General features: G+C 48.3%; 2 protein-coding genes across 5 annotated transcripts in view; one reads left to right on the top strand and one right to left on the bottom strand.

Annotated features, from left to right (window-relative positions):
* Positions 1-1,022: 1,022 nt before the first annotated feature.
* On the bottom strand, positions 1,023-8,298 carry c5h1orf131 (chromosome 5 C1orf131 homolog). Of its 3 annotated transcripts, none has more exons than XM_067984096.1 (7): positions 8,082-8,298; positions 7,075-7,487; positions 5,507-5,563; positions 4,472-4,567; positions 3,079-3,159; positions 2,814-2,857; positions 1,023-1,220 (listed from the first exon to the last, which is right to left on the bottom strand). In XM_067984096.1, the coding sequence occupies exons 1-7, from the start codon at positions 8,233-8,235 to the stop codon at positions 1,097-1,099; spliced, it is 969 nt and encodes a 322-aa protein (XP_067840197.1). In that variant the 5' UTR covers positions 8,236-8,298; the 3' UTR covers positions 1,023-1,096. The 3 variants fall into 3 exon arrangements, with proteins under 3 accessions (XP_067840197.1, XP_067840198.1, XP_067840199.1); XM_067984097.1 differs by having other exon boundaries at positions 7,102-7,487; positions 8,082-8,292; XM_067984098.1 differs by having other exon boundaries at positions 8,087-8,243.
* Positions 8,299-8,907: 609 nt separating this feature from the next.
* Positions 8,908-16,032, top strand: part of gnpat (glyceronephosphate O-acyltransferase) — a 35,424-nt gene continuing 28,299 nt past the window's right edge. The window contains exons 1-3 of one of the 2 annotated variants that reach the window (XM_067984092.1): positions 8,908-9,108; positions 13,779-13,970; positions 15,738-15,914. In XM_067984092.1, coding sequence (XP_067840193.1) covers positions 9,052-9,108; positions 13,779-13,970; positions 15,738-15,914 — 426 coding nt within the window. In that variant the 5' untranslated portion in view covers positions 8,908-9,051. Of the gene's footprint in view, positions 9,109-10,538; positions 10,703-13,778; positions 13,971-15,737; positions 15,915-16,032 lie in introns of those variants that run through there. The other variant, XM_067984093.1, reaches the window with a different exon arrangement.

The following is a 16,032-nucleotide window of genomic DNA, read 5'->3' as shown; positions in this document are numbered from 1 at the left end:
TTAAAAACAACACCCCTGCTCTTCTTCAAAATAGCACCATAGGATATTTTACATACACCTGAAGGAGCCTCAATTTAACATCTCATCCGAAAGATGTTACCTCCAACGGTGCCGCACAGAAATGCCAGCCTAGATTATGTGGTCAAGTCTCTGGAGTGGAGCTAGAACCCATGACCTGACTCAGAGGCGAGTGTTACCACTGCACCAAGGCTGAAAATTAGGATGAAGCAGCTGAGTTCCTTGTGAAAGAGAGACCATAGACTGACCACTAGCATAACTGAAAACCCAGAATAAAGCAATCATAACCAACCCCTTACAAGCCACTGATTTTTTTTAAAGATATGTGATACTTGGAAAAATAAAGCAGCACAAATCATACTATTTGTGACTCTTCCCCCTGTATATCTTATCAGGGTTGATGTGGATTCAAATGATATGTCATTCAATAATTAGTCTAACAGGAAGGGATGGGAATGATATCCTTGCCTTGTGGCCCAGATTAGGCCTTTTATAGAAACCATGGCATTTCCCACATAAGCACAAACTCCAAACTGGAAAAGACTCTGCAGCCCACCGGTTGAAATGCTTAGCAGAAAGGGTTAACTTTCAGCTTACCCTGGGTTGAGGGGGGGGGGCGGGGGGAAAGTATGCGTGTGGGTTATTTTGAGGTATTGAAGTCTACACCCCCTCCCCTAATGAAGGAACGGACAGCAGTTTAACTTGAGGCTCCTGGTGATCACACTCCACTTGGATGATCTGATGAACCTGCACTGTGAATATGATATGCATTGTAAGATTTGCCCATTCGGGCCTCATTAACCTTCACTATGTAAGATTTGCCCATTTGGGCCTCATTCATCTGCACTGTGAACCTTTCCAATTTTCAATCTTTTTGATGTCAGTTTTCCAGAACAGTTTATTCAAACCTGTTGGTGCCTGAGACGGAGGAGGTTTGACCACAAATGTAGCAGATTTGATAATTAATCACCAAAAATACAGACACAACTAAACCCATCAGAATGTTGCGTTCTGCACAACATTTATTTCATGACTAAAACAAAATTTATTTTTACACATTTTGGGAAATTGTATAAAATTACACATGTTTTGATTTGGATTTGGTTTTGATTCTCTTGATGTCACTGTCGCTGAGAATCAATGCTCCATTTTTAAATCTTCCCACCTGCCCTGTAGGTACTATTTCAGTCTTCTTGTGCCTCCTATGGAAACCAAATCCCAGTTAATTTCAGAGGTAAAAGTCATTTCTTCACACAACACAAGGCACTTCACAGAAGTGCAAGGGAAAAATAAAATGGACACTGAGCCAGAAGTGGAGATATTAGGAGAGGACCCTAAAGCTTGGTCCAGGTGGTAGGTTTTTAAAGGGGGAGGCAGAGGGGTTTAGGGAGAGAATTCCAGGGTATGGGACTTAGGAAGCTGAAGGAATGGCCGTCAACGGTGGGGCGAAAGGGAGGGAAGGATGTACAAGAGGCCAGTCAGATGAACGGAGGTTTCAAGGGGGTAAGAGGCAATAGGCTGGAGCAGATTACAGAGATAGGCCATGGGGGAGGAGACACAAGGATGAGGTTTGAGACATTGGGAGACCAGGAGCCAATGTAGGTCAGCGAGAACAAAAGTGATGGGTGAGCAGGACTTGGAAGAGCTGACATTTATGGAGGGTGGAAACTAGAAGACTGGTCAGGAGTTCATTGGAATCGTTGGGGCCGGAGGTCACAAAGGTATTGATGAAGGTTTCAATGGCAGACGGACTAAAGTAGGTGGTGTTTATGATACGAAAGGACGTCTCAAAGCACTTTACAACCAATGAAGTACTTTTTGAAGTGTAGTCACTTTTGTAATGTAGGAAACGCAGCAGCCAATTTTCGTACAGCAAGGTCCCACAAACAGCAATGAGATAAATGACCCGATGTTATTTTGGTGTCGGCTGAAAGATAAATATTGGCCAGGACACTGGGGAGAACTCCCCTGCTCTGCTTCAAAAATAGTGCCATGGGATCTTATATGGCCACCTGAGAGGACAGATGGGGCCCCAGTTTAATGTCTCATCTGAAAGGCAGCACCTCCACAAGAGCAGCACTCCCTCAGTACTGCACTGGGAATGTCAGCCTGAATTGTGTGCTCAAATCTCCAGAGTTGGGCTTCTGACTCACAGATGAGTGTGCTATCACTGAACCAAGGCTGACACCTGATGAAGAGGATATGGGATTGAGAGCTCAGCTCGAGGTCAACAGGATGCCAAGACTGCAGACAGTCTGGTTCAGCATCTGACATTGGCCGGGAAGGGGGATGGAGTGGGTGGCAATTATATGATACCTTCGGTCATCTGAACGTTTAGTTGGAGGAAATTGCAGCTCAAAGATTGAATGTCGTACAAGCAGTCAAACAACATAGAGGCAGCGGAGGGGTTGAGAGAGGTAGAGCTGGGTGTTGTCAGCATATATATGGATGCAGGGTCAGGGATGGTTTTTTTTAAAGAGTGGTTGATAATGATGGTTTTGAAGAGGAGCCAACACTGCTCGAGGACAAGGAACCGTTTACAAAATCACCTAGCATGGGGTGAGGAAGGGAAGTTGGGTGATCAGGATTTTAGTGGGAATTGAGGGAGCAGGAAATGGATCTCTTGGATGAGATGAACTTGGAGTGGGCATTGGGGGAGATGGGAAAAAAAATGAGAGACAGACAATGAACATTAAATTTCGGAGGAAAACCATAAGAATGAAGTAGATACTTTTAAATAAGGGCACAAAACGTTCACCCTCTCTCACACCCCACTGGTATCACAGCAAGCTCACCTCTCCTCTTCTTTCTTCTTCCTTGAAAGTGCCGATTTTGAGTTCTATAGTGAAAAAAGGAAAGATTTGGAAATACATCAGTGAATAAATGTGTTGCGAAATACCTCTTAACAAATAAACAACCTAACAAATCAGCAAGACCTTATGGGTTGTTATTTAACTATATTCTGATGCTCTTGTCACCAGAGGAGAATAGCAATGTCTGACAAAAGTTCAGGATCAAGACACTCAGCTGAAAACAAGCCATCAATAAAACAGCACTAACCATTTTCACATGTTTCGCTGTGACTTTATTTCTCATCATTTCCTGGTAATTTTTGTAATTTACATAATCACGTTTTGGGGGCTGAAATGGAAACAAAACAGTAAAAGGATTGTGAACTTCAGCCTGTGATTTTAAAAATCAAACACTTACTACAGTTATAATGTGCGAATGTCCTATATACGAGGTGCAATGTGCGAATGTCCTATATACAGGTGCAATGTGCGAATGTCCTATATACAGGTGCAATGTGCGAATGTCCTATATACAGGTGCAATGTGCGAATGTCCTATATACAGGTGCAATGTGCGAATGTCCTATATACAGGTGCAATGTGCGAATGTCCTATATACAGGTGCAATGTGCGAATGTCCTATATACAGGTGCAATGTGCGAATGTCCTATATACAGGTGCAATGTGCGAATGTCCTATATACAGGTGCAATGTGCGAATGTCCTATATACAGGTGCAATGTGCGAATGTCCTATATACAGGTGCAATGTGCGAATGTCCTATATACAGGTGCAATGTGTGAATGTCCTATATACGGAATTTATGTGAATGCTCTATATACATGTATAAGATGTGAATACATTATACACAGGACCCATTATACAGGACACCAGCGAGAACTCCCCTGCTCTTCTTTGAATAGTGCCAGGGGATCCACCTGAGAGGGCAGACGGGGCCTTGGTTTAACGTCTCATCCGAAAGATGGCACCTCCGACAGTGTAGCACTCCCTCAGTACTGCACAGGGCGTGTCAGCCTAGATTATGCGCTCAAGTCTCTGGAGTGGGACTCGAACCCACAACCATCTGACTCAGAGGGGAGAATGCTACCCACTGAGCCACGGCTGTCACTGAAATAAATAAATATACAGCTTGCATATATAAACAACCCCTAAGACTAGAGTGGTCCAAGCTTTCTATCTTTGTGGGCCACATAAACGCATACTATACAACCTTGGGGGGGTGTACATGTAGAGTTCAAATCTATGTTCCCATTTTCCAAGTTGTCAATACTAACAGATCTTAGTGTCTAATTTGGGATTTACCCACCAATGAGGCCACAGCCCTTTACAAGCCTCCAGTCCCATGAAATTCAAACTGGACAAAGCAGCAAGTAGGAATTATAAATTCAAATAGGACTGAGTTGCCTGTGCTTGACAGGCTGAAGTGCCGGGGCGAAGAGTTGGACATCTGAGTTCTAATCTACCATTTCACTCGAAGTGTTAGAAACCGGATAAAGAGCAGAGATCAATATCTTGAATACAGAAACCATCAATCCCTGATGCAAACCCCGACGTATACACGAGGAAGGAAAGTGTCAATATTGGGAACTGCAGCAAATTACAAGCAAATATCCGTACACAATGCGTAATCAGTGTGACATACCCTAGCACCAAGCATAACAGCTCGCTCTTGTTCAAACATTCTTTGCTGTTCTTTTCTGTATCCTGTGATACCAAATCTGTGTACTTCCAGGCGAGCCTGTAAAGAGAGGCGACAACAGTAAGACACTGGTTTCTTTATTTCGACTGTTATCTCCCCACTGAGAGGGATCGACTCCTATTGGGGTGATGGTCTATGGGTGCCCTGCATGTTTCTCCCAAGCCTGGGTGGGCTAGTCAACCACAGGGGGCACCACCAACCGAATACAATGCTGCCCTCACCCGAGGTCGACACATGCACATTTTCAAGTCAAGGTAATTGGAAGCGATCAGGAGTGGGCACCTATCCGATTTCTCTCCCTCCCCAGCTAAGAGGACAATTGCAGCAATTCCCCATGGTTGAGTTCAGCTGACTCAGCACAAGCCTGGAATTGAACCTGGGACTTTGGTTCAGCTAGACACTGACCTTTACCAACCCAGCCTTCGGGGAGCTGTGCAGTTCCTTACCAACCGCCAGCAACCCCCCCCACCCACCCCCAGTCAGCCACTATAGAATCATACAGCACAGAAAGAAGCCATTCAGACCATCGTGCCTGTGCCGATTCTTTGAAAGAGCTATCCAATTATTCCCACTCCCTCCTGCCCTTTCTCCTTCCAAGTATTTATCCAATTCCCTTCTGAAAGTTACTATTGAATCTGCTTCCACCACCCTTTCAGGCAGGTCATCACAAATCAATAGATTAAAAACAATTCTTATCGCCCCACTGATTCTTTTGCCAATTATTTATGGAACAAGTTTAAATACAACACAACACACAACTGCCCATCATATGGGGGGGCATTTAGTGTAGACCACTAAGGCCACCCAAAGGCCAGCCATGTTGTTGCTCCCATTCCTGGCTATGGACCGTCCTTCAGGGGACACACAACAGCCGAAGGGTGGGTGGGGGGGGTCTATGAGGTTTCACTGTGCTTCCGCAAAGAACAATGATTGAACAGAGTCTGTACTCTTAAATAAAGGGGACGATGCAAGGCTTACCTTCTCCAAATTAAATACATTCTGTTCGGTTTTGTTCTGCTCACCAGTTTCTTCCACCTGAACGTGTCGAAATTTAAAATAATTAATTCAACATGTGAGTGCGCCAAAACAGAGCTCAGTCATTGCAATAGTGAGCACATCAGCTTGGAAAGCAGTTTATCCCTTCTCCCCTCAAAGGTTACAAAATAAGAGGGAGATGGGGGGAGGGGGGGAAAAAAAGGCGGCGGGGGGGGGGGGGGGGGGGGGGAAGAGGCGGTGAGGGGGGGGGATATTCAAGATATTTAGAGGGTCCTAGGAATGCAGTCACTGTCAACCATTCTATTCTTGAGGGGAACCAGCCACCAACAAGGCTGTTCGACAAATAATCGAGAAAGGCCAACTTAAAAGTACCAACACAATCTGAGGAATCTTTTCTTGCTGTTGGAAGAGATGATCTTCCAGGTCTCATATTCATTTGCTCTCATTTCCACGTGCAACATTCTGCATACGATTCCTTCAATGCTCCAACCTTGGGGAAATTTACCCCTTCAGCCGGAAGGAATGCATGTAAATGCTGCGACTGAGTAACATGAGACAATACATGGCTGCCTTGGTACCTGATGCCAAGTGACCGTGTTTCATCTCGTGCGTTAGCCAGCTCACTCAATCAGCAACACGATACAGGTCCAGGTTGGACGTGGCCTGTGGGGATGGTCACTCTGGCTGCCTGCCTTTCTTCTGCGGCCTGATCTACGCCCGGGTTGCCCTGGAGAAGAGGCACATGGCGTTTGCGGGTATGCTTGAGGCCTTCTGCCACTGGTGGGCACCGCAGGGACTGGAGTGTATAGTGGACACTGCGTATAATATTATTTAATTTGATAAGTTTTCTGTTTTGTGGGTTAGTTCCTTCCTGGTTGTGCAGGGCACCCCAGTGTCTCCTTACAGGGTTTTATTAGAAAAGGCAACACAAGGACCCGGGCATTGACAATGCTAACCCCCAGGAAATGGCTAAGATTAGACAAGGCATGTGTTGACCAGTGGATTTGTCCAGACCATATGTAGGAGATCTCACACTCCTCCACGTCCCCTTCTGCAAACCGAGAGTATATTTTGGTACTGGTTCCGATTTACCAATTCCGATTTAGCAGGAAGAAATAGCAAAAGGACAGACAGGAAACGAGTGGCGAGAGAGAGAGAGAGAAAATCCCCACAAAAACAGGTTAACAGTAATAAAAACAGAAAATGCTGGAAATACTCAGCAAGTCAGGCAGCATCTGTGGAGAAAGAAACAGTTAACGTTTCAGGTCGATGACCCATCGTCAGAATTGACGATCTGCCGTTCTGACCAAAGGACCTGAAACATTAACTCTGTTTCTTTCTCCACAAATGCTGCCTGACTTGCTGAGTGTTTCCAGCATTTTCTGCTTTTATTTCAGATTTCCAGCACAGTATTTTGCTTTGGAACAGGTTAACAGTACATGACAGCTTGTGCAACATGGATGTGAAAGCTTCCAGTCTAATGAAAAACTTAGATCGGAGTTCGAGAGAAAGTTTTCCCGTTGCGTGTATTTTTTTCAGGGATGCGCTACCGGAATGACGCGAGTTCTGAAGCGTACTTTACTGTCCTCGTCCGTAATCGGTGGGAGCTTGTTCCTCTTGTGAGATCCAGTGAAGGTTACGACTTCCACCGGGCTCTTTCCGCTGACAGCCACCATCCCGTTATCGGTGCCCTTCTCTCCCTCTGCTTTCGCAGGCACTGCACAATCGCTCACAGAATCAAGAAGTTCGGCGCGCAGCTTGACAAGGCACTTTGGTGTCCCATGGGATGAGTTTGCTGCTTTCTTCGTAAGCAAGTCGCTTGTTCTGGGCACTGAGGAGCTGCAAGGCACAGGCTGGGTCTCTGAACAAAGTATTCCTTCTTCAGTCTCCTTTTGCTTGCCTTTACTCGCTTTCGGCTTTGCTTTTTTCCCCTTGGCCTTCTTTCCACCCACTGCAGCTTCTCCTGTAATAGTAATTTTGAATATATTGTTAAAAGAGGTTGGGAGCCAAACAGCTATGCACTTACCTACATGTGTTCAGTGACTGAACTACAAAAAGTAACCCAGTAACGCAGTGAAGCGCCTTGGGACGTTTTGAGGCTGTGATAAATGCAAGTTCCTTGAGTCAACTATCAGCAAAATCCCACAAACAGCAAGGAGATGAATACCAAAGACCTCAAGGTCTTTGGCTCAGTGGTGGCAGTCTCAGGGGGAATATGGTGATGGAGGGGGAGCCAAAGGGGGGGGGGGGGGGTTGCGGGGGGAGCCAAAGGGGGGGGGGCATGAGGATGGAGCTTGAGAAGGGGGGGGGGGAAGGAAGAAAGAGACCCGGGGATGGACGGACCAGGCTGGGGATGGAGCCGGAGTGGGGGGCGGGCAGGGGTGAGTGGACCTGAGGATGGAGCCTGAAACGCGGGGGGGGGGGGGGGTGGAGCCTGGGAATCGATCGATCCCCCCCCCCCGGGCCGAAGTTTCACGCCACAGGCCCCAGAGTCTCATTTCCCCCGCGTGACTATAACCTTTCCCTCCCCCTCCCTCCCAGGGCAGGCCGAGCTTACCGTACTCGTAAAGCTGGCAGAGAATGTTGTCGAGCAGCAGCGACCGCTCGCCCTCCCCAGGACCGCCCTCATCCATAACCAGTGACCACACCACGATCAGCAGACCGACACCCGGCCTCTCCCGGACAGTTAGCGCCACCGGCTCCGACGTCATTGCGTCGGCGCTCGCGGAAGGACGGGGGTGGGGCGGGTTCGCGACAGCGGTGGTTGGTTGGTGGGTGGAGTGCGCGCGCGGGGGGCGGGTTCGCGACAGCGGTGGTTGGTTGGTGGGTGGAGTGCTCGCGCGGGGGGCGGGTTCGCGACGGCGGTGGTTGGTTGGTGGGTGGAGTGCTCGCGCGGGGGGCGGGTTCGCGACAGCGGTGGTTGGTTGGTGGGTGGAGTGCTCGCGCGGGGGGCGGGTTCGCGACGGCGGTGGTTGGTTGGTGGGTGGAGCGCGCGCGCGGGGGGCGGGTTCGCGACAGCGGTGGTTGGTTGGTGGGTGGAGTGCTCGCGCGGGGGGCGGGTTCGCGACGGCGGTGGTTGGTTGGTGGGTGGAGCGCGCGCGCGGGGGGCGGGTTCGCGACGGCGGTGGTTGGTTGGTGGGTGGAGCGCGCGCGCGCGCGGGGGGCGGGTTCGCGACGGCGGTGGTTGGTTGGTGGGTGGAGTGCGCGCGCGCGGGGGGCGGGTTCGCGACGGCGGTGGTTGGTTGGTGGGTGGAGTGCGCGCGCGGGGGGCGGGTTCGCGACGGCGGTGGTTGGTTGGTGGGTGGAGCGCGCGCGCGCGCGGGGGGCGGGTTCGCGACGGCGGTGGTTGGTTGGTGGGTGGAGTGCGCGCGCGGGGGGCGGGGTTTCGCGACAGCGGCGGTTAGTGGGTGGAGCGCGTTCGTTCACCCCTGGGGCTGGCGTCGCATGGCAGGACTGAGTGACGTGTCGGGCCCTGGCGGGGGCCTCGCGTCCTAGTTCGGGTGGCAGGCAGGTATTATGAGACGTAGATGTCTCACATGGCCGAAGTCAGCATGGCGAGTCCCACTGTGGAGTGCCTGTACCCGGTGAGTGCTGGGCGTTGCCGGGGGGCTGGGCGGTGTAATGGCGGGCTTTGGTGGGGCGACCGTCCTGTCGGACCGTGGTCTAGTTGTATCGGTGGGTAAGGTTCTGGGCGGTGTCAGGCCTGCTGCTTATACCTTGTTGGCCGTAAGGGAGGGCTGCAGTGGGCAGGACCGGGAATCGGAGCCTCGCGCGGTGAAGCAGTGCCTAGGCCCCCACTTCAGGAGGCGCTTTGGCTGGAGGTCAGGGGTTACTGACCTTGCGGAACAGCAAAGGAAGGATACCCCGGTCACACACGGGGAGGGGAGGGGTGAGCTGGAGGAATGGTGGGGCGAGAGGGTGAGATGGCGGAGTGGTGAGGCGAGAGGGGGTGAGATGGCGGAGTGGCGGGGCGAGAGGGAGGTGAGATGGCGGAGTGGTGGGGCGAGAGGGGGTGAGATGGCGGAGTGGTGGGGCGAGAGGGGGTGAGATGGCGGAGTGGCGGGGCGAGAGGGGGTGAGATGGCGGAGTGGCGGGGCGAGAGGGGGGTGAGATGGCGGAGTGGCGGGGCGAGAGGGAGGTGAGATGGCGGAGTGGTGGGGCGAGAGGGGGTGAGATGGCGGAGTGGTGGGGCGAGAGGGGGTGAGATGGCGGAGTGGCGGGGTGAGATGGCGGAGTGGCGGGGCGAGAGGGGGGTGAGATGGCGGAGTGGCGGGGCGAGAGGGGGGTGAGATGGCGGAGTGGCGGGGTGAGAGGGGTGAGATGGCGGAGTGGCGGGGCGAGAGGGAGGTGAGATGGCGGAGTGGCGGGCGAGAGGGGGGTGAGATGGCGGAGTGGCGGGGCGAGAGGGGGGTGAGATGGCGGAGTGGCGGGGCGAGAGGGGGGTGAGATGGCGGAGTGGTGGGGCGAGAGGGGGTGAGATGGCGAGAGGGGGGTGAGATGGCGGAGTGGTAGGGCGAGAGGGGGTGAGATGGCGGAGTGGTGGGGCGAGAGGGGGGTGAGATGGCGGAGTAGTGGGGCGAGAGGGGGTGAGATGGCGGAGTGGTGGGGCGAGAGGGGGGTGAGATGGCGGAGTGGTGGGGCGAGAGGGGGGTGAGATGGCGGAGTGGTGGGGCGAGAGGGGGTGAGATGGCGGAGTGGTGGGGCGAGAGGGGGGTGAGATGGCGGAGTCGTGGGGCGAGAGGGGGGTGAGATGGCGGAGTGGTGGGGCGAGAGGGGGGTGAGATGGCGGAGTGGTGGGGAGAGAGGGGGGTGAGATGGCGGAGTGGTGGGGCGAGAGGAGGGTGAGATGGCGGAGTCGTGGGGCGAGATGGGGGTGAGATAGTGGCGGGGCGTGATCGTGGGGAGAGGAGGAGGGGATCGTCATGGTGGGGGTTTCAGGGACGCACCTTCCAAGAATGGGTCACCCTGCAAGGTGGGGGGAGGGGGGGGAGAGATGGAGAAAACAAAAATAGAAAAAAGCTGGTAATACTCAGCAGGTCTCTGGAGAAACAGAAGTCAGTCAGTCAGTGGATGTTTTAGGTCTAAGACCCTTCCTTTGGACTGGAAGGTATTACAGATGGACAGCATTTACCAAGAGAGCAGAACAAAAGAATGGGGGAACACCCGAGCACTTCACAGGTCATTCCATTTCTTTTCCCTTTCCCAAGCATGAACCTACATGGAAAAGAACAACGAATTTTACAAAGCCTGCAGGGAGGGGTGTAGATGAGGGCATCCAACGAGAAGAGTCTTTAAGCCATGTGTCTACAGGCTTTGACATAAATGAGATGGAGATTCTAGACAGTATTTAAAAGGTGGAGAACAAAGATCCTCAGGAACAGAGATAGCATTTATCCAAAGGTACTAAGAAAGACAAAGACTTGGATTTGTGAAGTGCTGACAGTCTTCATGAGAGAGTCTTGCTGGATTGGGAACAAGCTAATCTGGTGTCAGTAGTGACAGATCTAACCTTGGAAATGATACACCCATTAGTCTTGATCAATTAAATAATGGAATCAATTATCAGGATCAAATTTGAAGATTGTCTTTTGTGATTTAACTGTGTCAGTCGTGGATCTGTGGTAACTGTCTCTAAGACAGAAGGCTGTGGATTTAAGCTCCACTCCAGAGACATGAGCACAATCTAGGCTGATACTCCAGTGCAGTACTGAGGGAGTGCCGCACTGTTGGAGATGCCCTCCTTCAGATAAGATGTTAAACCGAGGCCCCGTCTGCCCCCTCAGGAGGATGTAAAATATCCCATGGCACTATTTCAAAGAAGAGCAGGCGAGTTCTCCCCAGTGTCTTGATTGAGGGATAAATATTGGCCAACATCACTGAAACAGATGATCTGGTCATTATCTCATTACTGTTTGTTGGACCTTGCTGTGCGCAAATTGGCTGCCACGTTTCCTACATTACAACAATAACTACACTTCCAAAAGTACTTGGCTGTAAAGTGCTTTGGGATGTCCTGAGGTCATGAAAGGCGCTATGTAAATGCAAGTCTCTTTTAGAGAACACCCACGGAAAATACAGTACTGTGAATTATTCCATTTTAAATTTGAATTTTCGTAAAAGTCTCGGGGCAGTGCCCTGGGTCCCTCAAAAAAATATTTGTGGATGGGGGGGATCTGTAATGGCCCCTTTACTGATGAGGATACTGTTCCTACATGCAGTGTTCAAATTCTCTCAGTTTTGTTAGAATTCTTTTGAATGCAATGGATGAGTTCTGTGTCCAGGCGCTGTTGGCCTGCTGTGTTAATAACAAATGTGAAACAGTCCTCATCCTGGTAAAATTTCGACAATATTCACCTGATCACAACCTTTGACGTGAACATGTCCATTTCCTAAGCCTGAGCTTTCAATTGGCTGAGAAACTGGGTTTCAGTTTTCAGCCCTATTAAAGTATATTTCCCTCAAAATTTGGCCTCCCCTTCATGTTAGACAGTGGGAGGCAGAAGAAAGAACGTTATTAAAAGGTCTTAAATGTCACTTTATAGGAAGAAGAGGTATAAAAGATAAAATAATTAGTTCAAAAAAGCTTATTCAAATTTTTTTTTAAAAGTGGTAGTGAAAAGAGAATAGGAGGCAAACTAGCGATAAATAAAAAGTCCAAAACGACCTTTACAAAACAGAATGGCTCTACTGTATTTTAATAAGGATCGGTAAGCAGAAATGTAGCTAAAGACAGCCAATACTGAGCTCTCCAATAACTGTGCCTTTCTTCCATGGTCGCTAATACGTTTCAGTTATAAAGTCCCTGTGCTCCAGAACCCTGCCATTCTGTGGGAAATAAGGGTGGAATTCTGCAGTAATTCATGGCATTTCTAAGATCACTTATGTAAATGGTAGGAGACTTTGCTTTGTACACAATGGCCAGTTGCTGCACAGAACTCACATTGCACATCACTGAGAGAATATAAGTTCACTAGCTCCATTGTTAGTGCAGAAGATTAATTATCACAGGCGGGGGTAAAATCCTGAGCTAAGAATGATTATAGCCTACATATTCTGAGGTCATGGACTCTATTCATTTTTCATGCGACAGCATAATCATCATTTCTCCTTTGCCATAAAGCAAATGACACTGTGCAAAACAAAATTGTGATCTTCTTGCACTCTTTATCGTCAGTGAGCCAATAATTGGAGGGCATAAATTTAAGGCCACCAAAAGAACAAAGAGAGAGGTTAGGAGAATTTATTTTTCTGTGCAAAGATTTGTTAGGATGCATGCATGCTCCATCAGAAACTGGTTGTAGCAGAATCCATAATAATAGCTGTTGAAAGTTAAGTGGATAAATGTTTGAAAAAGAAAAGTTGGAAAGGGTTTGCAGCAAGGGTAGGGAAATGGGACTAACTGGATAGCTCTTTCAGAGAGTCGGCACAGGCGTGATGGGCTGAATGGCTCCCTCCTGTGCTGTAAGATCCTGGGACTTTCCAGATTATTCTACAGACTGGTAGTTTTCCTGTGTCACTGCTTAGATGTAATCTGAGACCTGGGGTATTTTTTTAATGTTCACCATGGCTCCACTGTAGCCCATTGCTATAACATGGCAAATTCACTGAAGCAATATTTCATTAACCGACCAGAGGTAAAAATATTACATGCCTGACTGATACTGAAAGGTACAGAGTTGGATATAATATCTGTAATCCTACATCAAATTACATAGAGTCTACGCACTGAAACAGGCCATTTTACCCAAACTGGTCTATGCTAGTGTCTTTGTGATGGCGCTTGGGGCCCGGTCATTGTGTTTCGGATGCCTTGTTTTTGTGAGGATGTTTGGGGTGCTATCGGTGTGAGGGTATTTGAGACACTATTGGATGGCATTTCTTTACCATTTGCGAGATATCAACAATTTTGCGGTGTGTAGTTTTTTGAAATGCGTATAGGTAATTTACAGGGAAGATAGGAGGACACGCAGTGTCCTACATCAATGTAGTCTCACAACATCGTCGCAAATATTTGAGTCAAGTTCTTGTGAGATTTCTCTTTATTTAAGAACCTAACCTCCTTTAGAGCAGCGGTCCAGAATGAACTAATAGTTTCTATTCACTAGAGTGCTCTTCTGTATTTTTATCCTTCGTTATTTAGGACCGCACAGTGCAGCCGTTACAGAACGTTTGTTTTGCAAATGTGTGGTATCTCAGAACTTGAACCAGCGACTGGATCTACAAATGTATTTTACTCTTTAATTTTGCTTCATAGCAAAAGGATATGACACTGAATAAAAGAGATGGGTTTGAAGACTTGATGGAAGAGCGCAGGCACAGCAGTGATCTGAGATATGCCATGCGATGCTACACTCCAGTGGTTTACAAGGATCTTGTGCCACGCACACCCAGTGCTCTCAGGAGTGTCGTATTGAAATCAGATCAAGTGCAATATGTCATCAAACAGGTAATGGTGTATGTTAGTATTTGGATGGGTTCAATTGTATTTCAAAATGGAATTGTATATGAAATTGCAGCAGCATATCAGGTTGGTCTTCCAACGTAGTGCCTTTTTGATTGGTAGGATATGGATTTCTGCCTATGATTCCCAACTCAGGTTCTGGACTCCTGGAGGGGGCGGTGAGCGAAGCAGTGATGATTCCCCAGAGGAGCAGGGAAATTAAAAAGTCACCCCAAGCGATCGTACATCATAAAATTATACAGCACAGAAGGAGGCCTTTCGGCCATCGTACCTGTGCTAGCTCTCTACAAGAGCTATCCGATTGGAATTACCATCTCCTACTAAGAAGGTGGAGAGAGGTCTGGCAGTAGTTTAGCTGAGATCTATTAACAAGTGGAAACATGGATAGAAAACTTATATGAATTTGAATTCCACAAATATTATGGGTTGTACAGTTAAATGACAGCAGTCTGCAGTTTGAGATTTGTTATCACTGATGTGTAGAGCTGTCAACATTGGGCAAATCCTTGATGTGACGTTTCAGTTGTGAGTCAGCTGCCTACCTCATGTCATCAACCTGGTTAAAAGCAGTGAGCTGCATCCATCACCTGTGTCATGAAATGGCCTTTCTCTGCTTTAATCCAAGTTTGCATTCTCTACTCAGAGTCCTGATATTCTTTAGATAGCAATGGGGAAACTACAGAACAAAGGGCTTTTAGCCATTCTTTCTTCTTAGCATTCATTTTCAATCATTAAAAATCACATTGGCAGTGGGGAGTCCATGCACGTTTGGATATGTGCGTGTGTATGGAGGTTCTGCCCGTGTGCGTGCATGTGGAGCCCTGTCTCTGCGTGCGCATGTGCGTTTGGATGGAGCCCTGTCTGAGCGTGTGTGGAACACCTACCTGTGTCAAGCACTGCCTCGCCCACCAACTCCATAATGATATAAGCAAACAGGCAAGATTTATCCCCCATTTTCACCAATTTTACAATCTCTAATGCTGCATCCTTTGGTGCAATAAAAACAGGACAAGAACGGATTTTTCTCCACCTTGCTCTTATCCTCTCTTTTTACACTTTTCTCTTTCCTTTCTCACATAGTACCTATAGTGTTTATTTTTATACAAATTTGGCATTGGTATGAAGCAGTTTCTGCTTTGCACAAACACTAAACTTCTATAGTATAAATCTGCAATTAAGGGCAGACCTGACTCTAGAGTGAGTGAGAATGTCTCCTCCAGGGAATCTCACTCCACATCCTTCAGTATCCGATTGGGCCCTGACTCTGGATTTAGGTTGTATTTACGTTAAAACCATGGCATCGTTGTAAAGCGAAGCCGCCTTGCATCAACCCTGCAGTCATAGTGTAAAGGCACCCATAGAGGGCTTTCAATGCTGCACTGGATTCTGGGATATTCGCACCTCCATGCCATTCTTTTGCTTTCCCTCACTGGAGAGAGCAGCTAAGAATCAAGGGCACAGTCTGTATGTGTGTGAAACTGCAACTGTAGGGCAGCAGATCTTCCACTGAATGTGGGAGAGTTGGTATGTCAATCTTTCTGTAATCAACTAGAGAGGCACGTGAGCACTTGAAAGCATCAGCAGCAGCGTTTTATCAAATACAAAAGCCAGATTCTTTGTGACTTTGAAGCTCACTCCTTTGAACTTGCAATGCTAAATGGTTTCTTGCCCTTTTAAGGAGATACTTTAGGCTGTCGAAAACTACTTGCATTCAGCTCTGTGCAATTGCGATTTTATGTTGTATTTTATTAGTTATCAAAAGAGACTGGCGAATCCCCAGATATCATTAGCGATGAAGCCGCCGACATTTTGGAGAAGATGGGCCATGGTCTTTGGTTAAGTATAGTCCGATTCTTTGCATTTACCCTGAGCAAAATATTTAAAGCCCTATTCCAGAAAGTGCGTGTGAACGAAGAGGGCATTCACAAGGTTAGTTTCTTCTTTTGTGACATTTGACTTGCACTAATTTTTTGTTAACACTTTTACTGAAAAATGACCCATATGAAATTTAGCACTGCACAAAAGGGCTAAATGTGGCACTGCACTT

Source organism: Heptranchias perlo, chromosome 5 (genome assembly GCF_035084215.1).
Source record: "Heptranchias perlo isolate sHepPer1 chromosome 5, sHepPer1.hap1, whole genome shotgun sequence".
Lineage (NCBI taxonomy): Eukaryota > Metazoa > Chordata > Chondrichthyes > Hexanchiformes > Hexanchidae > Heptranchias > Heptranchias perlo.
This window is presented reverse-complemented; position numbering and strand designations above follow the sequence as displayed.